Source organism: Ammodytes marinus, assembly GCF_949987685.1.
Source record: "Ammodytes marinus genome assembly, chromosome: 12".
Lineage (NCBI taxonomy): Eukaryota > Metazoa > Chordata > Actinopteri > Uranoscopiformes > Ammodytidae > Ammodytes > Ammodytes marinus.
Genome location: NC_137216.1, coordinates 20,628,500 through 20,655,226, shown reverse-complemented (window position 1 = coordinate 20,655,226; position 26,727 = coordinate 20,628,500). Strand labels below are relative to the sequence as shown.

General features: G+C 39.7%; 1 protein-coding gene across 1 annotated transcript in view; it reads left to right on the top strand.

Annotated features, from left to right (window-relative positions):
• col4a1 (collagen, type IV, alpha 1) overlaps positions 1-26,423 on the top strand; it is a 47,596-nt gene extending 21,173 nt beyond the window's left edge. The window contains exons 3-52 of the mRNA XM_080037546.1: positions 2,579-2,668; positions 2,817-2,861; positions 2,987-3,031; positions 3,275-3,337; positions 3,447-3,500; positions 4,879-4,905; positions 5,027-5,101; positions 5,238-5,300; positions 5,457-5,492; positions 5,604-5,642; positions 6,957-7,052; positions 7,187-7,222; positions 7,329-7,388; positions 7,680-7,715; positions 7,824-7,868; positions 7,981-8,013; positions 8,929-8,989; positions 9,091-9,126; positions 9,253-9,399; positions 9,577-9,660; positions 9,770-9,853; positions 10,134-10,204; positions 12,805-12,996; positions 13,354-13,522; positions 13,648-13,740; positions 13,943-14,047; positions 14,437-14,534; positions 14,657-14,807; positions 14,915-15,028; positions 15,313-15,480; positions 15,881-15,970; positions 16,062-16,214; positions 16,317-16,415; positions 16,564-16,653; positions 16,973-17,112; positions 17,492-17,618; positions 17,732-17,812; positions 18,836-18,934; positions 19,770-19,820; positions 19,913-20,098; positions 20,258-20,391; positions 20,731-20,803; positions 20,919-20,990; positions 21,167-21,295; positions 21,830-21,928; positions 22,010-22,222; positions 22,339-22,516; positions 23,046-23,160; positions 23,807-23,979; positions 24,914-26,423. Of these exons, the coding sequence (XP_079893672.1) occupies positions 2,579-2,668; positions 2,817-2,861; positions 2,987-3,031; positions 3,275-3,337; positions 3,447-3,500; positions 4,879-4,905; positions 5,027-5,101; positions 5,238-5,300; positions 5,457-5,492; positions 5,604-5,642; positions 6,957-7,052; positions 7,187-7,222; positions 7,329-7,388; positions 7,680-7,715; positions 7,824-7,868; positions 7,981-8,013; positions 8,929-8,989; positions 9,091-9,126; positions 9,253-9,399; positions 9,577-9,660; positions 9,770-9,853; positions 10,134-10,204; positions 12,805-12,996; positions 13,354-13,522; positions 13,648-13,740; positions 13,943-14,047; positions 14,437-14,534; positions 14,657-14,807; positions 14,915-15,028; positions 15,313-15,480; positions 15,881-15,970; positions 16,062-16,214; positions 16,317-16,415; positions 16,564-16,653; positions 16,973-17,112; positions 17,492-17,618; positions 17,732-17,812; positions 18,836-18,934; positions 19,770-19,820; positions 19,913-20,098; positions 20,258-20,391; positions 20,731-20,803; positions 20,919-20,990; positions 21,167-21,295; positions 21,830-21,928; positions 22,010-22,222; positions 22,339-22,516; positions 23,046-23,160; positions 23,807-23,979; positions 24,914-24,995 (4,800 nt within the window). The 3' untranslated portion in view covers positions 24,996-26,423. The remainder of the gene's footprint in view (positions 1-2,578; positions 2,669-2,816; positions 2,862-2,986; positions 3,032-3,274; positions 3,338-3,446; positions 3,501-4,878; positions 4,906-5,026; positions 5,102-5,237; positions 5,301-5,456; positions 5,493-5,603; positions 5,643-6,956; positions 7,053-7,186; positions 7,223-7,328; positions 7,389-7,679; positions 7,716-7,823; positions 7,869-7,980; positions 8,014-8,928; positions 8,990-9,090; positions 9,127-9,252; positions 9,400-9,576; positions 9,661-9,769; positions 9,854-10,133; positions 10,205-12,804; positions 12,997-13,353; positions 13,523-13,647; positions 13,741-13,942; positions 14,048-14,436; positions 14,535-14,656; positions 14,808-14,914; positions 15,029-15,312; positions 15,481-15,880; positions 15,971-16,061; positions 16,215-16,316; positions 16,416-16,563; positions 16,654-16,972; positions 17,113-17,491; positions 17,619-17,731; positions 17,813-18,835; positions 18,935-19,769; positions 19,821-19,912; positions 20,099-20,257; positions 20,392-20,730; positions 20,804-20,918; positions 20,991-21,166; positions 21,296-21,829; positions 21,929-22,009; positions 22,223-22,338; positions 22,517-23,045; positions 23,161-23,806; positions 23,980-24,913) is intronic.
• Positions 26,424-26,727: the final 304 nt, after the last annotated feature.

Sequence of the window (26,727 nt, the reverse complement as noted above, 5' to 3'; positions counted from 1 at the left end):
GCCAGCTTCCACGTGAATCCCACGCAAAGCTTTATAAATGAGGCCCCAGGACGGGAACAAAGATCAGTTTGAATTAGAGCATGTCCGGACACACAGCTTGGCTGAAGGGCTTATTCCCATCGGTCCAGGGGGCTTTCAGATACAGACGTACAAGTGGCGGGACACTATGAACTGGCTATGAGAATTTGAGATGGCAGCACTCTACCATGAATGTTAATCACTAACCTGAAACATGGTGGCTTTGTTGATTCCCCCCAATACGTTTTGTCTTGGAACATTCTTGTGTCTGCACAGAAAAAAAGCAAATACGGATGTATTTCATCTGTTCATCCTACTGAAACGTATTGCCTTTACAGCCAAATCCAGTGGTTCTCAATTATTTTCTGTTTATTTTTCGCGCCCCCCCCCTAAATTGAAATACTAATGAGAACCTGCTAATATTTATTTATTTATTTATCTGTACAAAACCACTGCGTGAGTTTCTGGCACGAGCATTCTGCATACAATCACATTATTATCAAATTAGATAACAAAAATTAGCTGGGATAACTTCTGCAGCAAAACATTTCAAAGTTCAGTTTATTAGCTCAATTTGTAACATTTAAACAAGACTGCTCAGTCTGTGTGAATCTCAGGACAGAGAAACAAGAGCAAATGATTCACTGAGGTTTGCATTTCATTCAAAAAAAATTTAAACTGTAAACATAGGCGGTGTTTTTTTATTATCATAGGCCAATAGGCCTTCTGTGATGCGATAACCAATAATTCCTTAATGTTATTATTAGTCTACTTGCTTGATTTCTTTTTAAATAGCCTACAGAGACACTTGGAGACACGTGGACATTTATTTACTGCAAATCGCGGCCTTTCGCGCGGATATGACCATACACAAGCACACATCGCGCTTGCTAGCACTTAAAAAAAAAATATATATATTTTTTTTTGGTCAGTTGGAAATCAAGGCAGCCCGCACCCCCCCTGACAACTCACTGCGCCTCCCCAGGGGGGCGCGCCCCACCATTTGAGAAGCACTGGCCTAATCAATCTTATTCAGAAACAAGTAGGCCTACATATTTTCTGTGACATTTCTGTTTCAGTCTGCACAGTATATACAGTATAAACTTGATTACTTTTGTAGATTGCAATTTGTTTAGGAAGTGATGCCTCTACCACAAAAAGAAAAATTATCACCCTAATGAGGTGCAAGATAAGCATGGGTGGTTGTAAGTGATTATATCATGGTATATGACACCAAACTTTTCCCCCCTTTTTTATTAACATATTTTTTTCAGACTTTCATCTTATGTTAGACAAATGCACTTGATGATTACACACTGGTCTGGTTGAATTGGTCACAACCAGAAGAAAAATATAAAATTGACAACAAAAGGTCACAAGTAGACATCGCTTTGTTTTACATTGAAACAAGCAGAGCAAATTGGAAACCACTGCTTAGTCAAGTAAATGTATTCTTCATTGCAACTCCTGCTGTTTGAGTGTGTGTGCGTCATATTGGTGCAGTTATATCAGAAGACTGCAGAGTGTTACCTATCCCCTTAGTGCAACAGTCTTGCCTTTTATGGCTCATTCTGAGAGCAACAGTAGCCAAACATTAAGCTTGCCCAACAACAGCACATGTACAGACTGTGTTTAATTGAAGATTGCCAAATCTCTGTGGACTCTGTGTTTTAAAAGTTGCTGAAAGGCCCCAAGCAGCCTTCCTAAAAATGTCATGTGAGCTTTATTTTCAAATGACATCAGTTCCTGTCATGTTCCATGTGACCATGTCAGGAGGAAAAGAGGAGTTGCTTTAGTAACCCTATGATGGTTCCCATGGTTCCAAATGCAATGTTTCTCCTGACTGATTGGAGTCAGGTGTGTCATGTTCAGAAAATGGAAATCCTTTATTTACTGCAGAGTTTAACACATCAGTCTCTCATGCTTGACACATCAGATAGGGTTGTGAAGAGGACCACAGCATCACTCTGTCTAACAAAGCTTCTGCTGCCATCTAGTGTCAGATGGTGGTAGTGCAACATGTAGGAATCTATCTGGGTCAGTTTTAGGTCACTGCAAAGGAGACAGATGAAAAGATCAGGATTAACTTTATACAATACATCTTAAACTTTATTATTTTGAAAACACTGCAGATGAATGACATTAAGATGTTTTTTGTTATAAAATAAAATAATCAATTTAAAAAATATGTATAAATATGTGTTTCATTAGGTGTTATGGCATTAGCTTGACCCACAGTGTTGCATTTAAATTTGCTTTGATATACATTTTTATTTTGATGAAGAATTATATCATAAGTGCAGTTTTCTGAATGCAGTATATGGCCTTCCATGAATATTTAATTCATTGTAGATTATTTAATTTTAAGAACACAATAACGTTACTACAACAAAACTAATACAACAACTCAATACATGTCCTGTTTACAAATAAAGGTCGGTGGGCAAACTTGTGTTTGATATATTTGATTAAAATCCAAAATGTCCAAAATTGTTCCTTCTAGTGTCAGTTTACATTGATAGTTTGTCCTTGATCATTAACCTGGCGGTCTGTGCCTCAGGGTGAGCGTGGATTTCCTGGACTTCATGGAAATATGGGATTCCCAGGGATGCAGGGACCTGAGGGGCCTGCAGGGCCAATGGGCCCCAAGGTCAGTACACACTCTCTCTTTTTCTCTTTCGCTCTCTCTCCCTCACCCCCTCTCTCTCTCTTTTTCTTCCTATCTCAAGCTGTTCTTTTCATCATTATGTTAAGTACTGAATACAACTAGTGACCATTGTGTTGTTTATTTTTCTTAGGGAGATTTTGGAGAAACCGGGTCACCTGGATTGAAAGGAGTGCGGGTAAGTCATCAAAATGACGATACAAAATTATCATAAGTACTATGAGACTTATATACTACAAATATATTGCCTATCTTGAGGTATTGTCATTATACAGAAATGCTTACATGGTTGTTATATTACAGGGTCCTCCTGGTCTGCATGGTTTCCCAGGAAACCCCGGACTACCTGTAAGTTTCTTTCATGTCTGATCCTGCATTAATCCAGTAAATTCTTTCCAATCACATTGCCAATGTTGGCTAACATGCAATCACCAACTAAAGAGCAATAAACTTTAAATAACAGATTTGTAGATGATTTTATAACTTTTTAGGCCATTTTTTAATTTTTTATAATGTTTGAGGGGAGTTTAATTGTTAGGATAGGGGTCAGAAAGCTGCAAATTATCTCAAACTGTCTATTTCCACTATCAGGGCATCAACGGAAATGACGGTCCACAAGGTCTGACAGGTATCCCTGGATGCAATGGGACCAAAGTAAGCCTATTTTAAAAGTTATGAAAAGGTGTTGTGTCCAAGCCTGATATTTTACTGCCTTTACTTAACACTGTCTGTGTCTCCTGACTGTCTTGTGTGTGTGTTTCAGGGAGACAGAGGAAGAGATGGCACTCCTGGGTTTCCTGGTCTTCAAGGACCTCCAGTAAGCAATCGACAATCAATAACGAAACAATATGAAAACATTCAAAACTTCAGTCAAACCTGCCTAGTTTTCATGCTGACTGGCATACTTTTTTTGGGAATAGTCCAGCTGTTTTTGATCAGGTCTCCTCTGCCGATACATAGGTTAAAACATCATAACCACAGCATTGGAATTACAAGATTTCTACATGACAAAGCAGTATGTTACAGTTTTTCTCAGTTGCTTTGGTGCTTTTCTCAGATCAGAATGAAAATTCTCATAACTATTAGTTCAACCTCCACAACATTTAGTCATTTGAGCACATCATAGTAGCAATTTCTCCTTCCTCTGAACAAATTGCAAATGCTTTTGGACATGTATCAGTTGCTTTCATACAATTCTCTGCTGTTTTATAACATTGTCATTTGCTTATGTCATGTCAGTCAAAATTAACTATACTTATGGATGCTGAATAGTCGCTCCCAATAAAACTAATAGTCTTCATTTCATTGCTTGAGTCATTACATACAAAATTGTTAAACTAGTTATCAAATTCTGTCAAGCAAATTTTATACCTTTTCTTTATCATAGATCTTTTCCTCGCTGCATTGCAAGGGATAATATCCGTTGTGATGTGGATGAAAATATGTGGCCAGACAGACAGGAACGTCTGGATGTGCCAGAATGATTTACCTATATATGTTCAGTTACAATATGTCCTGTTAGATTGTTCACATTTGTGCACAGCTCTACCAAAAGGGTGTTTTTTTATGTTTGTTCTAAATAAGTGACTGAAGGTGTATTTTTCTTTTGCACAATGCTGTAGATTTGCATAGAGCATATACAGTAAAAATGTGAAACATACGTATTCAGTGTCTTGTACTGCACTTACTTCCCTAACTACAGCAATGTGTAACTTTACTGTAGTTTTCAAATGGATGTACAAGTAGTGTATAGTGCTGTCTTGAGCATTTTCAGGTAGCGTCACCGAGTTCTGACCTTTTACAGTATTTGCATTGGAAAACACTGAGAGAATAAACTGTCATAATGAAAACATGACAAAGCCATTTTTTGACTATCTTGTTCATAAACGATGGTGTCAAGACTTCTCATTTTGATGACACTGGCAGTTTCATTGACATGAATACTTGCTTTTGAGGAATAGACTATCCATTTTGAGCAAGTGACGTACTTTTGCAGGTTATCCACTGGGTTTTGCAGTTTGCACTAATTGTTTTGAGAAATGCACTAACTGCTGTGCAAATGTTAATAGTGATGTGAGAAAAGCACCAAAGTGACTGAAAAAAACTGTAATTGTGCAGTGTCTCAAAATGTATATAGTAATTCTGCTAGGATATGATACATGTATAATGATGTTACTATTGTCCAATCTTCTCAGGGCATCCCTGGACTTCCTGGATTGAAGGTGAGCAGAAATTTATAAAAACTTTATAAAAAGTTTGTCCAACCATACAAGTATTTCCTGTCTACCAGTGTGAAACACATGGGTGGTACCAAAACCATTTGTTATCGTTTGTCTTCCGCAGGGTGACGCTGGTGGTGTAATTGGGATTGTTCCCCTGAAAGGAGACAGAGGATTCTCTGGCGCACCTGGACTACCTGTACGTTGTCTGTGCATGAGTGTGCATGTGCACAAGCATGCATGTGTTGTGTGTGTGTGTAAAAAAAAGGATATTGAATAGACAATGAATATTCATCTAAATCCAAATTCTTCCCACAAACATCTTTCTCTCTCAGGGTACAATCGGACCTCCTGGACCCACTGGACCTACAGGACCTCGTGGTTACGTTGGACCCAAAGTAAGTTACTCCTACAGTCATAGACTATTTATCCTCATACAGAGCCAGTGATAAATTGTTAGAGTGAAGGAATATTGGTTTATATGTCATAGTCCTCAGTTAGATTCAGTACTGTTGGTATCAGTTTGTTTGACTAATTAAATAACCATCTAATAGGGTGATCCTGGTCCCCCCGGCCCTCCTGGAGAGAAGGTAAGACTATGAAGATATTTATATTTTTAAAACAAAGTCCACCACCCGATGACTTGATTGCACAGCTAATATCTCATAGGAACTGATTTTTTGTTCTTATCTTCCCTTTAGGGTGACAAGCTGGCCTTTGTGAGTGAGAAGGGAGATAAGGTGAGAATTTTGTGGTTACTGTACATGTTGTCTGCAAAAAAACTTACATTTCTTGTATAATGCTTTCATAGTAGAGGTATTTGGATAATTTTACTGTTCTCTAATAAAACAATAAGAATAAGGTAATATTTGTCTCATCAAAAGTGTTTTCAGAAAGGAAAACATTTAATTTCAAGTAAAGTTTGTATGATCTTAAAACAAAAGATTGGTACAGTAATATTATATATTTGACATCAGAGGGAGTGAAGGTTTACACATGTCACAATGTGATGAAAAACCTTGGAAACGTCAATGGAAAGAGAAACACTTGATCCCAATTGGATTATCAGTTTTATGATTTTCATCATAAACCAGATTATTCTAAGGCAGGGGTGCCCACAAGTTTTCAGCTTGTGAGCTACTTTTATAATGACCAAGTCAAGAAGATCTACTATAAAAATGCAAAACATACTAGGCCCTGGGGCTGAGAGGTTTCGTAGGCCCCCTGAGAGTCCGTCTTACAACACAAAACGTGTAATATTTCTTTTGATTAATAAACAAATAATTTTAAGGTAATACTCAGGGCCTTTTAGGGGGGTCCGGGGGCATGCCCCCCCGGAAGAAAAATGTGAAACTTTTAAAGTAAAATGTATCAATCTGGTGCATTTTGAGAAGAATACTAAGGCTAAATCAGCTGCGTCCTATGTGAGCTATTTAATACTATTTTCTGGAATAATTTGGGGACACAGAATTACCAAAAAGCAGAAAGAAAAAATGTACAGGTTTAAAAAATCTCTCTGTGAAGTCTTTTTATTTTTTTTTAATACAGTATACCTCAATATAGGCCCCTGTTCTTCGTAGCCACGAACAATGTAATTTAAAAAATATCAAAAATGTACTGGTGCCAGATCTCTGTATGCCCCCCTACCTACTAAGGTTAGGGGCCTATAATGAGCCAGTCAATTGTTTATTTTTTTTTAAATAAAGTTGTTCGGGGTCTTCAAAGATTAGGATCCTATATTGAGTCAGTAAAAAAAATGATTTATTTTTTATTTTTTAAATTTTTTTTAAGAATGCCTTTGCGATCTACCCACAGTGCCTTTGCGATCGATGTAATGGGCACCCCTGTTCTAAGGGTTAGCCAATTGTTTCCCTACTATTATAATCATGGCAATGCTGAAATATTCTACTCTATTACCAAAAAATTATTTCTCTATGATTTTTCACTAGATAATTAGCTTTTTGATTTTAGTTTGTGACTAAAAACTGTTCATGCAAAGTTCTCTTCAAAATGTGTGGCTGTTATTGTTGTTGAACATTCCGGTCCTCTTGCAGGGTGCCCAAGGATTTCGCGGCCCCCCCGGCCCTCCTGGACCTCCTTCCCAGAGCGTGGATAAAACACCTGATACAGTGCATGTACCAGGACTGCCGGTACTCAATCAGTTCCTTTAAAAACTGAACAGAAATTGTGCTATTTTGTGTGTATAAACAGATCTCAATTGCTAAATTTTCTGTTTCTGTATAACATATTATTTATTTCTTGAATGTGTTTTCTATTCCTAAAGGGTAGCAAAGGATCTACAGGAGCCAAGGGAGACAAAGTGAGTATTTTTATTTGTAAATGTTGAGGTGTATGACTGAAAAATTGTGTGATACCTTCTAGTTCAGTACTTTCTGTTTTTTTGAGACACTTAACTCCTTTTGCAGGGCTTTTGCATACCATATCACAACGGCGTCAAAGGTGATCCCGGCCCCCCTGGAACAAGAGTAAGTGGCAAAACAAAAAATCTTCATGGGATGGTAAAATGCTGTTTTAAATGAAGGGAGAAATTAGGATTTTTTTTGTAAAATTTGTCAGAAGATTACATTTAACATGGAAAATAAGTTTTTTTTATAATGGCTTATTACATCAAACTACCAACTGGTTTAATCTAAGTTTCTTTCTCAAACCAATCGGGGCTTATGAAATTCAGTGTATGTAAATCGTCTCAATATCAATCAAAGTCATGATAGAATTAATTACAATACAAATGGAGTGTCTGTTTTATGTCATTTTAGGGTAAACCTGGCAAGGATGGAGATGAGGGACGGAAGGTAACAATGACTTACTGTACCATTCACCAACTGTACTCCACCACCCAACTGTTTGCTTTTATATTATCAAATACTGTATTGCTAAACTATATACATACTTTCATTCAGGGAGACAAGGGGTTTCTTGGAGAAAGTGGATACACTGGTTCCCAGGTAACTAACCCACCTTTTATATACTCTGTACATCTTCAAAGCTTTAATCTGAAATGTATATTACCTTGGAGGTGTTACCTTCAGACAGACTGAATTCTATGTCTTATTTCAGGGTGAAAAAGGAGAAAAAGGACCACCGGGTTATGTAAGTGTTCTCTCTGTCCTCTCTCATTTCCATTTTATTCTATGACTCTCTCACCCACTCACCCTTAGCTACTACAAGAGCAAATTCTAAAAATGACCAGCAGATGTCACCAAGTATTTATTCAGTTAAATTGTGACAGCATGTTGAAGGGGCACTGGGGCAGTCAACTGATTTTACGTTTGTACTTTTCTGATATCACTTGGAGGACAGACTGTAGCTTCTATTAAGAACACAAATATCATGTTCCTAGTATTTTATCTGAACATTTTATTTATTGGTTTGTTTATTTGATCAGTGCAAATTAATTTACATCAGTATAAAAAAAAACAAGATGCAAGCATGCCATGCATTAGAAAAAAAAAGCTTTTTACATCCATAGCCCCTGGCAGGTACAGAAAAAAAGAAACATTAGAAGTAACAATAGACAAATTCTAAAACACGTACATTCTACACACTAGAATAGATGACATACATTGTCTCAGTTTAAATGTGATCAGAGTTCTGATCTGCCATTTTTTTGATATTTTTTGTTTTTCTTTAAAGTGGAATAGGTATGTCGCTTGCAAGTGGAAGGCTATTTCAGTATTAAAAATAGGGGAGTTAAGAGAGGTTAATTTTCAGATTTGAATGAAACACTGCTTTTCGCTCTGATGTTAAGTTACTCTATAAAGTCAAGAGGATTGTTTGGCCTCATTGGAATGAATTTTCTAAAGTACTGAAGTGAGACACAGAAGGTAATTGTTTTTCTTCACAGTTATTTAAATACTACACCAGCACTGCAGTAACATTCTGCATTAGAAGAAATGATTAGATGTGGAGAGTTCAGATGAGTTTCATTAGATAATTGCAAAAGACTTGGATGTTATTTTAAAAAATGGACATTCATCCTTATTCCTTGTCATGATATGTCTTAAGGGTACTGGCGCCCCTGGTTCTCCTGGGCCGCGTGGTCTCCCAGGGTCGTCAGGAGAAAAAGGTAAAGTGACTCCATCGTTAGCCACAGAATACATCTGCTTTGGATCAGTTCTCATGATAACTATGTTTTTGTTTATTTGTTGGTTTCTTCTCGAACGACAGGTTATCCTGGTCCTCAGGGAGAGGCAGGTCCCCCAGGTAAAGTATATTTCAGCAAGCAAGTTAGCACTGCATTAAGGCTGCATATGTCAGGCACATGCTTAGCTGAATAAATACACTAACTGATTTCCCTCTCTTACTTTCTACTTGACTTCCATCCTTCAGGCCGGCACATTGAAGGGCCTCGTGGAGAGCCTGGTCAGAAGGGAGACTTGGGTGAAAAAGGAGACAGGGGCGTAGACGGGGAGTCACTCGTTGGACCTCCGGGACAACCAGGGAGCATCGGAAAACCCGGACCACCTGGAGAAGCGGGTATGCTTGAATAAATAAAAATAAGGACACCTACATAAGTTATGTACAGTATATACAAATATTTTAATAACCTAATGTGTTTGTGTGTGTGTGTGTGTGTGTGTGTGTGTGTGTGTGTGTGTGTGTGTGTGTGTGTGTGTTATATGCATGTGTGGTGTATGTACTATGACCTTACAGTTGGCTCTAATGAATGTGACATTGAGAAAGGAGATATTGGCCCACCTGGACCTCCAGGGTTACAAGGGGAATTGGGACAGAAAGGTAAGAATGTCTTGAATTGAGGCTGATCAATACAAGTCATTAGCAGATCCTTAGAGTTCAATGTTTTAACCTATTTTTCTTAAATAGATTTTTCTGTTCCTCTTTTCAGGTGACATAGGAGATACCTGTACTCAATGTGATGGGTCAGACGCACTTGGGTTACCTGGTCCCATGGGCCCTAAAGGAGTGCGAGGTGAGTAAAGTGGTCAGTTCAAATGATGAAATGGAGGTGCCAGGCTGACAAATTTCTGGTCTCATAGTCAAAAAATCATCGGGGCTAGTTACTGAAGTTGACAGTTTTTGCCAGAGGCTCTGTCGCAAATGTGTACCTCACATTCTAGATACTTGAGTATTTGAATATTTCTTTGACCTGCTGATTGCTTTTGCCATTGTCCAAACAATGTATTGAAACTCACTATGATGAGTATTGAATAAGCTAAGTAGTGAGTACAATGTCCATTTTCACCTGGCAGGACCTCCTGGGACAGCAGGCGGCAAGGGAGACAAGGGTACATCTGGCATCTCTGGAACACCTGGAAGACCTGTGAGTAAAATACTGTGTGATACAGAATTGAGGTGAATGTTTTCTTCAGCTATTCATTTCATTTCAAAGAACAAAATGCACTAGAAATTAAAATAAATAAACAACTAACAAATAATATTGAGGTTGTAGCGGAGGCATTCAATCGCTATTTTATTGATTCTGTGGCTAACATCGCAAGGTGCTTCACACCTGAGAATACATGCAGCCCTGCAATAGACACATGTCAATCAATCTTCAGTTTAATAAACATCACAGCATCAGAGGTATCACAGGCCATTAAATCACTCAGTGCATTTACATGCAGACTCATAATCGGGTAACTAAACGAATAAGACTTCAACAGGACTTTTAAACTGCATGTAAACACCTTTATCCGATCTACTTCGCACATAAATCGGCACAATAACGGACAAGAGAAGTCAGATAAGAACACCTAGATAACTTGTTCATTGTCGGCATTCTCTCTGCATGTATACAGGGATCGGATATCGCATATCGGACTTCTCGTTCTGTGCTTGTGTGCCTGCGCGTTATAGGCTACACCATGGGTTATTGCCGGAAGGGAACCGGACATGGCTCTAAAACCACTTGTTGAAAGCATGGTTGAAAGGGCTACAGCGCCACCAAGCATAGTGGAGACAGCCATGCATCGGACATTTATCTGAAAGGCCATGTTTACTCAGACAAGTGACACGGTCCGTTCGAGTGTCTATTTCGATATATGTCTTAATCCAATCTAGTTGTGCCATGGAAACGCACTGACTCAGATCATCAAGATGTAAAGATATTTTTGGTATGGATACAGTGATGCTCAATGAGCTCAGTACATCAGTCCTTCGCCCTATTACAAAAATTATCAATCTGTCTATTTCACAAAATATGTTTCCAAGCATATGGAAACCAGCTATTGTTGTTCCCATTTACAAAAGCGGAGACCCTCATTCCATGTCAAACTACAGACCCATCAGCATACTGCCTACAGTGTTTAAGATTACAGAGAAACTGGTAGCAAAACAAATCATTAACCATCTGAATACCACATCCTTTGCTCTCCACCCTATGCAGTTTGGCTTTAGAGTAAATTACTCCACTGAGTCTGCAACTTGCTACTTTACTGAAAACATCAGAGCTCTGTTGGACCGAGGTGGGGTTGTTGGTGCCGTGTTTCTGGATCTTAAGAAGGCCTTTGACACTGTCAATCATAAAATCTTGCTGTCAAAATTATGCCATTTCAATTTCTCGTCAGATGCGCTTAAATGGATTGAGTCTTACCTCACTGGCCGTTCCCAACATGTCAGAGTCCAGTCTTTTAAATCAGCTGCCCTCAGTCTGTCCACCGGACTTCCTCAAGGATCAAATTTAGCACCTTTGTTGTTTTCACTTTATATAAACGACCTTCCGTCGGTCTGTTCTGATGTTTCTGTGCAGATGTATGCTGATGACATGCTGAGTCTATGTCCATGGTAGTAATATCTCTCAAGTGGCAGAGAAGCTCACTAACGCTATGGTTACTATCTCAGCTTGGTTGAAGCAATCCTGCCTTGAGTTGAACACTTCAAAAACAGTAGCAATGTTCTTCACCAAGTCCCACAGACATGTCAATGTTGAGCCAAATGTTTTAATTTCAGGGGAAAGGCTACAGATTGTGTCCGAATATAAATATCTGGGAGTTTTATTTGATTCAAAGTTGTCATTTACATCACATGTAAAAAGGATCTGTAATCGAATCAAATTCAACCTCAGGAACTTTAAATACATTCGCCATCAAATGTCTATAGAGGCAGCAAAAATGTTCATGCACTCTATGATTTTCTCACACATCACTTACTGTTTACCCATTTGGTCACAAGCTTCTGTTACATCCCTGAAACCTATACAATCTCTTTACAAACAAACTGTTAAAATCCTGGACAAGAAACCTTGTAGATTTCATCATTGTCCAATATTACAAAAGCACAGATTACTCAACTGGGAAAACATCGTCAAATATTCAAATCTATGTCTTGTCTATAAAATCATTCACGGTTTATCAACCCCTCCGCTCCATCAGTTGGTCAACATCCGAACAGCTGATCACAGCAGAACTAGAAGTTCAGCGAGGGGAGATTGTATTATCCCTTTTAGGGCGAGTGTATTTGGCCATAATTCTTTCTCTGTTCGTGCAGCTACTGAGTGGAACCTCACCCCCATAGCCATCAGAAATCTGAACACATATAGGTCATTTAAATTCCAGTTAAAGAAATGGCTCATTGATAATCAGAGCTGTCTACATTATCATTAACCTGTTCATGTCATTGTCTGCTGTTGTCTGATTGTTGCTCTGCTGTGTTTTTATTGTATATTTTAGCTTAATAGTACTTTTTACTATAGGTATGTTGTGTTATGTAAATGTGTAACTTTATTTTCTCTTAGGGTGACTTTTACCATATGTCTAGGGACTGCTGATGAAAAATAGCCTTCTGGCTAATTCTGGCATATTGACAGAAATGTTTGATAATATGCACTGTCCCTGTATTAAAAAATAAATTAAAAAAATAAAAATTGAGGAGAAAAATATTTTTTATTAAAGTGCATAATACATTTCTTTGATCTGTGTGCAGGGTTCTCAAGGTGGCAATGGGTTGATGGGAGCACCTGGTGCTGTTGGTGATCCAGGGGACATTTTCATTGCTCCTGGGCTGAAGGGAGACAAAGGTCAGCCTGGTCTTTCTGGTTCGCCGGGGCGTCAAGGGCTGGATGGACAGTCAGGAAAAGAGGGCCTCCCGGGTTTACCTGGCCTTAAAGGAGAACCCGTAAGTGTGGTTTGTTTGACAAAATTTGAAAAGGAAAACACTTGATATGGTGGAGTATACATTTCCCTTACCGATACAGCTAAAAGCAAAGTGAAAGATGGACAGTTAGGCTCCAAATTAATGCTAAACCGGCTCCATGCCAGCTCGATATGTAAACAACCAACAGTTTTGTAGCATGTTCATAGTATACTCTTCACAAATATACTGTTTATGTTAATGTTGAGTTTACATCTTGTTACGTTTTCCCCAAGTAGCCAAAATAAATAAATTATTGCAGGGATCACTCACAAGTATAAAGTATTTTAAATATATTGTCAATCAGGTATTTGACATCCCTTTCTCATATCTAAATTTCAGGCAAAAGAGGGCATCAAGGGTGAGCGTGGACCAGATGGGGACGCTGGTCGTACTGGGCCGACAGGAGAAAGGGGTCCACCTGGCCTGCCGGGCTTTGGTCGACCGGGAGAGAGTGGAGAGAAGGGCAGTCAGGGGAGGCCAGGCATTCCTGGAGCTCCTGGACTACCGGGTAGGCGGGATATCTAAATACAGTACATAATACTAAAAACCATTGCACCGATATAGTGAAAGGCAATTCATATGAAACTATGTCTCATTGGCATATCAACAAGTCATATTACAAACATCCAACAGGTGGGAAAGGTGAGCCAGGTCTAGGTATGAGCACTCCTGGACCTCGTGGAGAACCAGGACTACAGGGAGAAAGTGGCATTCCTGGAATTCAAGGTGACTAACACACAATATTCAGGATTTTTTTCATTTATACCACCACTTCAAAAAATATTGATTAGAAATGAGTCTATCGATGATTAATCTGTTTATCTTGTCTTTGATCGATTAAATAACATTATTGTAAAGATTCTCATAATATGTGAAGATTGATGGTGATTGGTTGTCTCTTCACTGCACATTATTTTGTTGACTTCAGGTGATAGAGGCCTGCAGGGTGCCACAGGTTTGCCAGGTTTCCCTGGACTGAAGGGTGACCACGGACCCCCTGGAATTGGTTTTCCAGGCCCAACTGGTCCTAAAGGTAATTCAGTCCGTAATAATGAACCTTAGCTGGGTATTGTCAAGGACTTCACCATACAATATGAAACACGATACATTGGTCACGATATGATATATCCCGATACATCGTAATATACAATGCATATTGCGATATTTTGAATTGAACTTGAATTTATTATTATTTTATTTTTTGAATTCTGATTTCTTGAGCTGATGATACGATACAGATATCACAAAAATAAACATCACAATATATTGCTGTATTGTTTTTTTTAGCACAGCTCTATATTAAGTGGATACTTGTGGATTCCTACAAATTTATTAACAAACTATATATATACCATGGTGCATGTACTTGAACAGAACAAAACAAAACAGAAGTCAGAGGAAATGATTCTTCCATGTTTGTAGGAATCAGTGGAATGCCTGGAGCTTCTGGAGGACCAGGAGAGCCAGGAAGACCAGGAAAGGATGGGTTTTCTGGACAACCTGGTGTGCCCGGACCAAAAGTACGTATTTTAATCAATAATTACATTTTATATAGATCGATACAATTAAATCTAAAATTCACTATAACCAGTTTGCCACTGTTGTTAAGATGCGAATCAGGGCTAATTTCTGCACTTTGTAGGGTGAACCAGGACGTGGCCTTCCAGGCCCAAAAGGTTCACAAGGCCTCCCAGGAGTTACTGGCTACCAGGGGGAGACGGGTAACATTGGACTTCCCGGTGTTCCTGGGTCAGAAGGCGAAACAGGACCAACAGGGCATCAGGGAGTCAAAGGTAGGCTACTGCAAGACACGTACAACTGGGATGTGAAGTTGGGTTGTTTTAAGAGGCCATTCTTCTGAGACAAATACAACATTGTTAATCTTTGATCTGAAAATTAGGTGAAGTGGGACCCCCAGGACCCCCTGGACTGGTTGGCTTACCAGGTGCTCCAGGAAAAGGCTCGCCGGGAGCTCCTGGACCGCAAGGACCACCTGGAGAGCCTGGACCATTTGGTGAATACAAACTCAGCCTCCACACATACAGACCTTTTTCACAGAATACATTTTGACATGTCATAGAGGAAACAGCACAGATGTTAAAAGTAAAATGAATGAATGTTGCTCTTGGTACTGTGCATTCATAAAAATGTAATAGACAATTGAACGGAACACAGTCATTGTTAATGTATTAGTTAAACATTTTCCTAATATGACAAGTAAAAATCTCTGCTGTCAGACTGTGATGCATGATCTTGATTTCTCTCACCTGATTATAAAAATATTTGCGTGTTGAACAGGTAGTGGAGGTGTAAAGGGAGAGCCGGGCTACCCAGGTCCCCCAGGTCTGGACATGCCGGGGCCTCAGGGGCAGAAGGGAAGCCCCGGGTTCTCAGGACTTCCAGGTTCTAAAGGACTTCCAGGGCCAGCAGGCTTACCTGGCAGGGACGGACAATTAGGAAACCAAGGTGAGACTGACAAACAGTACAGTACTCTAAAGAAGAAATTCAAACTGAAAGCTAGATCAGTAATGCAGGGTTCTTCCCTGTCTTTGAGCAGGAGGTGTTTTTTTAGTATGTTATTCTAGTTTGGCTTTTGTTACACTTGCAAAGATAAGCTTCCTTATAAAACAGCATTAACAGTATTAATACAGTATTGTTAATTGAGTATAACAATGTAGTCAAGTCATCTTCATAGTTCTGCTACTATACATTTTAATTTGTTGCCTGGGTTAATCTCATCCTCTTTGCCATTCCTTCATTCAGTCTACGATCTTGTCTGTAAAACCCAATGCTGTGTAGACATGGAAAAATAAGTCATTGTGAATTAGTACGGTATTTATGTTGAAACTCAAAACTTGTTTTTCAGGTACCAAAGGTGAAATGGGAGTCATAGGGACACCAGGAGTACCGGGATTTCCCGGACCACCTGGTACACCTGGATCTGTTGGTCTGAGAGGTAAGAAGGACCAAATTGTGAAAACCATCAATAGAACTTAGCCTCCTTCAGTCTATCATGTATTGGTCATTCTCTCTTTCATCTCTCTCAGGTGACTCGGGCATTACTGGACCCAGAGGCGGTATTGGAGATCCTGGATTTAAAGGAGAAAGAGGAGAGCCAGGTCTTCATGGACCTCCTGGGAACATGAGCGAAGTTGACATGGAGCATATGAAGGGGGAGAAGGGAGACCTCGGGGACAAAGGTATAAAACTGGCCATTGGTCCAATCTTTTGTTCATTCTATTTATTGAGGCATTGTGTATTAAGTATCTCAATGTGTTTTTTAATTCCATTTTTTATTTCAGGTAAACCTGGTTACTCTGGAGTCAAGGGCCACCGGGGAATAGCTGGAGACCCTGGACTACCTGGCAAAGATGGAATGTCTGGACAACCTGGACAACCAGGTGACCACCTCAAAAGCAAACTTAAATGATTGAATGATATGTAAGAGGATAATAAGACCACATCATGTGGTGATTATCTCTGTTTGTTTTATTCTAGGGAAAATAAGAAAAAGATAATCATTTTTCAATCCCCATTGATGTGTCTCAGGTGAAAAAGGAGATCCTGGTTTTCCTGGGGAGTCTGGCCATATGGGACCACCTGGACCCAAAGGCAGTTCAGGAGAGATGGGAATACCAGGTAATAAAGCACAAAAAAAAACCCCAAAAGATGTTTGTTGTGTGTGTGTGTGTGTGTGTGTGTGTGTGTGTGTGTGTGTGTGTGTGTGTGTGTGTGTGTGTGTGTGTGTCTCTCTCGCGTGAATTGCCAACCGGTGTGCAAAATTAATTATGTGTGTAGGTATGCAGCTCCTGTAAACTTCTGCATTGTGTTTACTTGTGTGTGTGTGTGTGTGTATGTGTGTGTGTGTGTGTGTGTGTGTGTGTGTGTGTGTGTGTGTGTGTGTGTGTGTGTGTGTGTGTGTGTGTGTGTGTGTGTGCGTGTGCGTGTCATTGTGCAGGTCATCTTGGTCCAAAGGGTGGTAAAGGAGACACTGGCACACCGGGACATACTGGATTCAGAGGCACAGATGGACTTAAAGGAGAAACGGGAACGCCTGGTGATCCAGGTATTGGGCTTCCAGGAGTTCCAGGAGAACAGGTAATCCACTAGCTATATAAATGTTGTGTTTAATAACACTACTTCAATGAACATGGGCAGAGACAGCTTATAATGGGTGCGCTGAAAATAGTCAGTTGGGGCTCTTGCCAGGCTTGATATGAAATTCCCAGTAAAATTGTCAGTACAAATGGTATGACTTTGTTCGATGTTTCAATCTCCTCTGTTGACCTTATTTCCCAAGTCAATATTCTGTTGTATGACTCTATGTTTAATAAAGTGCAGTTCTAATTTTTTTTTATGATTTTGATATAGGGTTTTGTTTATTTGAACCAGAGAAATCTTATTTCAGTTGTATTGTCATGTTTACAGTCTTTGCACTTCTTTTCTGATTCATTCCTCTTGATAATAACCTTCACAGGGTCAGCCAGGCCAGCCAGGATTCCCAGGAACCCCAGGGGAGAAGGGTCAGAGTGGTCACGAGGGTATGTCGGGCAAGCCAGGTCTGCAGGGGTACAAGGGAGACAAAGGAAGCACTGGGTTCACAGGTCAGATTTCAGTCTACATTTTCATATTCATCGTATTTATCTACAACCATAGCTATAATAATCTTATATATTGGTATTTCATGTGACTTCCTATGGTTGTGTGCGTTGTACAGGTCAGACAGGTAGAACCGGGGAGAAGGGTGTCCCCGGGCTGCCTGGGTCTGCAGGAGAACCTGGTAAAGACGGTCGGTCTGGTAAGTATTATTTTTATACAAATGCCAACATAGCACTAATATAATACATTTTTTAAAGGTTTTATATAACATTAAATTCACCAAACGCATGTGTTATGGGTAGTGCTGTCAGTTTAACGCGTTATTAACGGCGTTAACGCAAACCCATTTTAACGGCATCAATGTTTTTATCGCGCGATTAACGCTCGTCATGGCTTCACATGCTGTTGTATGAAACACTGAAACACCACAAACTATTCATATGGCTCGCAGTTAAGTTACTGTCAATTCAAACGGAACATGTCCTACAGCGTAATTTCACATTAAAATCATTTAACTGGCAAAACGGCGAAACGTCAAGTCAATGGGGGGTTTATTGTTATTTGCACTGAATTGCAAATTATGATATTTTAGAAGAAATACACAGAATTACACCATTTTAATTCAGTGTATTTCTTCTAAGTATCATAATTAGAATGGGTGTGATAAGAGCATTAAAATGAGAAAAAATAATGGGACAGAAAGAAATCAAGGGACATTCAGGCTAGAATAAATAAAAATGCGATTAATCGCGATTAATCGCAAGTTAACTATGACATTAATGCGATTAATCGCGATTAAATATTTTAATCCTTTGACAGCACTAGTTATGGGTAAAAAAATATCTATTGTTAATTGAGTAAGCCAGGCAATTGGAAACCAAACTAATCAGAGAGCTATGAGAGAGGTGAACACAAGTAAACATCTTGCCACTTCATAAAGCTCCTAAACTTCAGAAACTTCATGAACAAATTAAAAAAACAAGCATCATTCTGCAGCTGCTTGGCTTTTTTCCACTCATCAAATGTAATCAGAAACTAATTTCTGGGGATAAATTACGAGACACTTTCATCATCTGCAGCAATGTCAATCAATGGCAACTCAGGGAATTATGCACAAACTATATACAGTATACACCTGTCCCAAGCAATTTGGTTAATGAGATTGTGCCACATCCTTGGTAATAACCCGTGACAAATAGTGTGTGAACTTGTCCTATCCCAGGTGAAGGCGGCTTGCAGGGACCCCCTGGTCCTACTGGAGAGAAGGGCGACCCCGGAGTGGATGGAATCCCTGGATCTTCAGGGGAGAGAGGAGACCCAGGTTAGTGTCAGAGTTGTTAAGATTGTAATACTTTTTGTTATGTTCTGATGGTATTTCAGAACATAAACACTGAAAGACACAAACTTTAGCTTGAGTTATAAAGGTCACCTTTTAAGCAAATTAAACTTCTTCATGTTTTTTTTACATTAATGTGGGTCCCCAGTGTGACTAGAGACTCCCATAGTATGAAAAAAAGCAATCCACTTTATTTTTCTACACCTCTGAGCATGTGTTCAAAAAACCCAGACAGATTTCTCTCCCCTTATGACGTCATAGGGTGAGAGAAATCTGACTGGGGATTTTGAGAAGCCACGCCTCCCCCTTACCATCCTAATTTAGCACTACCTCCACCTGTAATAAGCACACCCCCAGATACCCATGAATCTAACTGGCAGTTAGATTCAGGACCAATCAGAGCACAATGGTCTTTTTGAAAGGTGGGGCTTCAAGAGGATGGCTCTAAAACTGACCATTTCAGACAGAGGCTGAATAGGAGTTTCAGCAATGGCACTATAATAAATATGAAGGATTCTTTTGGACACTACACCATGAAAACTGTTTCTATTAAATACCAAATTACAATTTTAAACCTGAAAATGAGCTTTATATATCTTACCTTCGAACACTACCTATTAGCTAAACCACTGGTCCGGATAGTTGTGCCTTTTCTTAATATAGTCACAAGTAATAACTGCTCTATCTATCAGACACGAGGAAGTATCTATTTTAGTTTTAGTTTTTCCTTTGGCCGCCCTAACATCTGCAGACCACTCACTAACAAGCCAAACATTATAGTAACTGTCTGTAATGTCCTTTTATCTGTCCTTCTCTTCAGGTGTCCCTGGCCGAGGTTTCCCCGGCTCGCCTGGATCACATGGAGGCAAAGGTTAGAGCGGCTCCATTGTTATTCATGTAAATACCCGATCGCTGTAGCCAAACAGAGTTTCATCATGTGGTCTTCCCTTTTCCGTTCCCCAGGTGACAAAGGTAGTTCCGGCTTACCTGGCACCCCAGGTCAATCAGGTGTTTCTGGTATCAAAGGCGACAAGGGACTGGCAGGCTTACAGGGAGGCCAGGGTCAGCCAGGAGAGAGAGGGCTCCCAGGTGTCTCTATGGAGGGCCCTAAGGGAGACAGGGGAGAATCGGGACCATCCGGTGGAACAGGTATGCAAAATACATGACATGCCAGCAGTTTGTTATGTGTTGTGTTTGTTAAGAGGACATTTTGCCAAAATGTACCACAGTGCAACGCCACTTTTAAAATCAAAAAGTGTTATAAATAGAAATCTAATGTGTTTCAATAATATGTTCTTTGTTAAACAGGAACCACAGGGGAACCAGGACCCTCTGGTGTGCCAGGCAGAGACGGCCAAAAGGGAGAGAAAGGAAATCAGGGTAACGGCGGTTTCCAGGGAGAGACGGGACATAAGGGTGACCCTGGAGATCCTGGATTTTCTGTATGTCACATTATTTTACTCTACATTTTATACACCAATGAAATAATAATCTGTTGAGATATAGTCGTTTCAAGTCAGTGGTGTTTTAATGCTGCAAAACATGCACATTTTGTCGGACTGTAAATTTAGCATTAGCTAGCTAGAAACACTAATTCAAATTTGTCTAGTTCTGGCATGTCTTCTTCAACCCCTTGTATAACTCTATGAACTGTGTGTGTGTGTGTGTGTGTGTGTGTGTGCGTGTGTGTGTGTGTGTGTGTGTGTGTGTGTGTGTGTGTGTGTGTGTGTGTGTGTGTGTGTGTGTGTGTGTGTGTGTGCGTGTGTGTGTGTGTTTTATAGGGACAACCCGGCCTTCCAGGTATTGATGGACAGAAGGGAGATAGGGGATTTCAGGGTGTCCCTGGCTTCCCAGGTGAGTAAATAGTGTGATGATCTATGACTGTGTATGTGTGTGAATTCATGTGCAACATATTTTTTATTCAGATAATTGACAATTGAAACACACTATCTCTGAAAACCAACTATAGGTACAAAAGGTGGCTTTGGGGACATTGGATTCAAAGGACAATATGGAGACAGAGGATACCCTGGAGAAAAAGGTAAAAAAGGAGGGAAACCCCTTCAGATTATAAATGCTCTTTATCTCATTTATTGGAATTGTTGCAATATGTAAATTGGTGCTTACTTGTGTTATCTTGTACCTTGAACTCCATACACTGCTAAAAATCCATAGGAGCAACTGGAAAATGTCCTCTAAAGATACTGTATGTTTCAGGCAATGATGGCGCTCCTGGTCCCCCTGGCCCCAGCACCTTCGTTAAAGGAGATATCGGGTTCCCAGGGATCCAAGGCTTACCAGGACCACAGGGTCCATCTGGGCTCCTTGGACAGAAGGGACAGCAAGGTGACTGTTGAAAAAAAAAATGTGCCTCATCATTACAGCTATGTATTAACAATGACATATGCTATGATACGCATCAAGATACATTGGTCACGATTTGAGATACAACTGTATCACAATACATTTACGATACCTTGCGTTTCACAATATTTTGGGATATTCAGCTTTGTATTTGGAATGGTCTGCTCTGATGTTGTCATCCATGTCGGCCATGGTGCGTCCAGATTTCACTTTGCAACACTAGGAATGGCACCCAGGAATCCGAGGGAACTAGATGCACTGTGACATCTACAGGAGCAGAGATTGTAAAGTGGTTATCAACCTATTTAAAATGCAAATTATGATTATTGATTTTTTTTCTAAATATCATTTTTGGAGCAGAATCAGATTTCATGAAAATAAATACAAGAATATATTCCCCTATCAATTTTTTAGCACAACCCATACTCACCGTGTTATCTCATGTGATCCAACCGTTTACCTATCCTCTGCATCTATCTTTCTGATTGCTTCATGGTTTTTGTTCTTCTCTCTCAGGTGTGACTGGACTTACTGGGCCAAAAGGTGACGATGGTGTTCCTGGGTATCACGGCCAGTCTGGATCCAAAGGAGAGCCTGGCCTTCCAGGGCCTCAAGGTGAGAGGCTTACAGGAATGCATTAGAGCTGTTGTGTTGTCGCTGTGGTCACATACTGTATTAATTACTCCATTTCTTAAGGTCCCAGAGGATACCCAGGCCCCCCAGGACCTGACGGTGTTCCAGGTCCAGTGGGACAACCCGGCCCCTCCTCCATGGAACATGGTTTCCTGGTAACCCGTCACAGCCAAAACGTGGAGATTCCATTTTGTCCTGAGGGAACCTCGCTCATTTACGATGGCTACTCCTTACTCTACGTACAAGGCAACGAACGCTCTCATGGACAGGACTTAGGTGATAAACACAATAAGAGAAATAAATAATAAAAGTAATATGGAGAAAACCAGGAGGAATGCACAAAAGGGAAGATTTGTGGGATAAATACATGCCTCTTTGATCTGTGTTTTTAGGTACGGCAGGCAGCTGTCTGAGGAAGTTCAGCCCCATGCCCTTCCTTTTCTGTAACATCAACAACGTGTGCAACTTTGCCTCCCGTAACGACTACTCCTATTGGCTCACGTCCCCAGAGCCCATGCCCATGAGCATGGCACCAATCACTGGTGAAAGCATCAAACCCTTCATCAGCAGGTATGTCAGCATTTTTATCCATGCTGGTCGGTCTAAAGGTTTATATGCAGCTAATTTGAAACTCACATACTGGGCCACTGCAACTTAACTGTGTTCAATTAAGCAGGCTGCTCAGGTTATTTTGTTATAGTCTATTCTGCTATACCACTTTTCTCTTGATATTCATAAATAAATACTGTTTTCCATGTGTGGATGTTACTTTATTTTGTTGTACTCTGTGTAATAACACTTAAGACATCTCTCTATCTATGCACATTTAAAAAAAAATGAACTAACAAAGAACCGATTGTGGAGTGCTGTCCCAGGTAGCTCTGAATTCAAGCTGCACCAGGAAGAAGCATAGCATATAGTAGTAGGAAATTGTGGTAAAATGACTGGCAGTCAACACAGGAGGGTCTGATAGTAAGTCTGATAAGATGGTTGGCGTTCATGGTCCATGTAAACTACTGGGAACTGAGAATAAGAAAAATACAATATGTGTATGTGTGTGTGTGTGTGTGTGTGTGTGTGTGTGTGTGTGTATGTACAGGTGTGCTGTGTGTGAAGCCCCAGCTATGGTGATTGCAGTTCACAGTCAGACCATCATGATCCCGGTATGCCCTCGTGGCTGGGACTCCCTATGGATCGGCTACTCCTTTGTCATGGTAAGACAAATAGGATCAGGTCTCAGTGCGAATACACAGTATACCCTCTCAAGAATACATTCAGTTCTCCCTCACACAGCACAAAGTTGTGATGATTGAGTTAACTTTATTACTTATTAATTTACTCGTACTTAGCATGTACTGTAAATATTAATTTACTCATACTGAGCACGTACTGTAAATATTATTGATAAAGGTTTGTTAGTATATTTTGGGATTAATACGGTTTATGATTGACTATATTACGAGTATACAAGAGATGGGCAACAGTTTACAAGATGACACCATGCTGTAAATACGTTAATAGATATACAGGTATCTTCTCTTACCCTATTCCTAAACCATTCTACTCCAACCCCCCCACTTCCATCCCAATGTCAAAACGTTCCTGCTTATTCTGTCATCCCTACCGATGGGCACACAATAATAAAAATAAACATATTATACAGACATGTTCATATTATTTATAGATTCACCCATGTACTAATGCGCCATTACATGCACGCATATACAGTATTTTTATGGATTTACAGAATATGTCCCAAAGTAACCTTTTTTATTTGTTCATGTCAAAAGTCAAACAAAACCTCTCTTCAGAATAGGCTTCTTTTGGTTACTGATCTGTTTTCCTTGTGTGTTTGTTCAGCACACCAGTGCTGGTGCTGAGGGATCAGGGCAGGCTCTGGCCTCTCCTGGTTCATGCCTGGAGGAGTTCCGCAGTGCTCCTTTCATTGAGTGTCACGGTCGTGGAACCTGCAACTACTACGCCAACTCCTACAGCTTTTGGCTCGCCACCATTGAAGACAGTGAAATGTTTACGTAAGAAAAAAAGAATCGCACTCAGACACTGCATGTATTGTTCCCCCCTGTTTCACATTAAGATATAGCTTAAAGGGATAGTTCAGTATTTTTGAAGTGGGGTTATATTAGGTACTTATGCATCATTAGTCTGTTACCTAATGGAGATCGCTGTCAGCTCAGTCATTTAAAAAAGTTAGGAGACGTTGGCGTCACTATAGCAGAAGTCAGCATTGTACTGTTGCAAAGGGCCCAACTGAAACACAATTTTCCACCACTTATATAAATGTCTGTTCAATTGTAAGTTAAATTTACGATTTTTTCACTGCTGAATTGCGGACTTATACGCTGCACTGGACCGGCATACAGCCTTTTATTTTTGCACTTCTTTTCAAGCGTAGTTGGGCTATTTTTACTACTCCAACTCGTACCGTTGCAGTGCAGTGTTATCAGTCTGCAAATTAAATCAGCAGTTAAAAAATCATAAATTGAGTGAACAATTGAAAGGATATTTAGTTTTCAGGTAAGAATTCATATATCTGTAAAAAAAAATCATTTTTTCGGCTGGCCCCCTCTGCAACAGTACAATGTTGACTTCTGCTACAGTGACGGGGCCCCCAAACTCCTTAAAATTACTATGCATACCGCCATCTTTAGAAGGTAACAGACTAACTATGCATAAGTACCTCATACAACCCCACTTCATACTGAACTATCCCCTAGAAAATCTTGTGTTTGCTGACCCTCGGTTACACTTTTTACCCTGCTTCAGTGATGTACAGGTGTACAGACTTGAAAAATGCTCAAAACCTCCAACCAAAGAGGGCGGTAACGCACCTCTTTTCAACCTGGTGTTATGTTACTCATTACATTTTGTTATTTTATAATTGCATTATGAGTTTGGTGATGAGGTGCACTTATGTTACTGATGTTTTTTCTCTCTTTCTCTTTCTAGGAAACCTGTCCCGACAACACTAAAAGCAGGCAATCTCCGAACACACATAAGCCGCTGTCAAGTGTGTATGAAGAGGACATAAACCCCAACACACAGTCCCCCTCAATAACTATGAGCAATACTGCTTGTGCCGACGTCCCCGACTTGCTTTTACTTCCTGTTTTCAAAGGATGGTGCTATTTCCCTGCGTGTGTGAGAGGAGAGGGACAGAGATGTGGTTTGCAAAAAAGCCGGAGATTACATTACAAACCAGAACACAGAGACCAAGTGGCCTTTTGCTCAATTCAAAAGGCTTAACACAATCACAAAATTGTCTCTAGAGAATGGCACCCAGTTTACCACTGCACTGAGTACATGGCCCCATAAACTGGTAAACTGGTGTTCATTTTGAAAGGCTTGTTTGTGTGCGCCAGGTGCTATTCAATCTTACTTATCTGCCTTATTCCATTGTGTTTTTCTTCTTTGGGCCTTTCCTTCATGTGCATCATCCAAAGATATAGCCACATATTGTTATAGATTTTGACACATTTTAACTTCTTTAAACACACTAATGAAAATGATGGGACTTACCACTGGCTGCAGACACATTTCATTTGCTAAATCACCATAATGTTGTAGACGCAGAAATATAACAATCACTCTGTTGTAAATATAATACATTTCCTTCTAACCTAGTTCAACATACTCTCCTCAGGATATTATTGAATTACTGTGTGTGTTATTTAGTCCATTTTAATTTATAAGATTTATGAGAATATGTTGGACTTGATTGTATCTGAGAATCCATTGATCCATTGATCAACAGTGTTTCATCGTCTGACAAACGGCGCCCGAGTCACATTTCAAAACAGCACTGAAATAGCATTGGCAGGTGTGTGTGTGTGTGTATGTATGTACAGTATGTGTGTGTGAGTGTACCTTTATGAATGGATCAGTGCTGCTTAGAAGTGGTGTGTGTTTTGTGATGTCTGCATATATATATTGTTAAACAACCACAAAAGAAATCGCCAAAAAAAATCTGCTTTCCTTTATTTTCACTCTGTCGGAACATAACAGCTTTGTGTTAAAGGATTCTACTCCTCTCACAACACGTGAACCAAATGTTTCTGATATTTCTGATCCCAAAGAAATGCACATGTATATATACTTACACATAACATGAACTTGACTCTTTATCCCTGTTGATTTAATGCTAAATATATTTGTACATCCGAGTCAAACACAGACAGATGAGGACTGTATTTATAAGTGTCTATGCAAGTTGAGATGCTTTAAAAGGTCTTAACATAGATTTGTGCTTTGTATACCCCATTCATAACCAAAATTTGGAAAAACCTTCTGAAACATGAAAAGTTTTCTACTGTTAAAGTTATAGCAGTTACTTTATACTGACCATAAACTGAAAGAAACTCGATTACTGTGGGAATAATCTTAAGTAATTCACAAACAGAAAAACGTTTTATATTTTCCAGATCCTGCAATAAAGTGATTCGTAGAATATTTTAATTTATTTATGATAAGTGTAATTTTTCCTTTTGGTTTTTGTCTTTCAAATGTTATGTGAGGTTTTTTAATGTAGTATCCTAAAAGAGCAACTAGAGGGCAGCACCAGCACACTTTGTAGGTAAGTTGCTGACGATTCATGATCTCGAAGCTCTAACAGGTGAGTGTTTTTTTGTTTTTACTGCCACCGGCTGTTATTCAGACAAGAGGCAGCAAAAGCTGACCTCAAATCTATCTTGGACCCTAATTTAAGTGCAGCCTCTGCACAGACACTTCCACAGTGTGATCTATCCAATACCTCAGCACTTCTG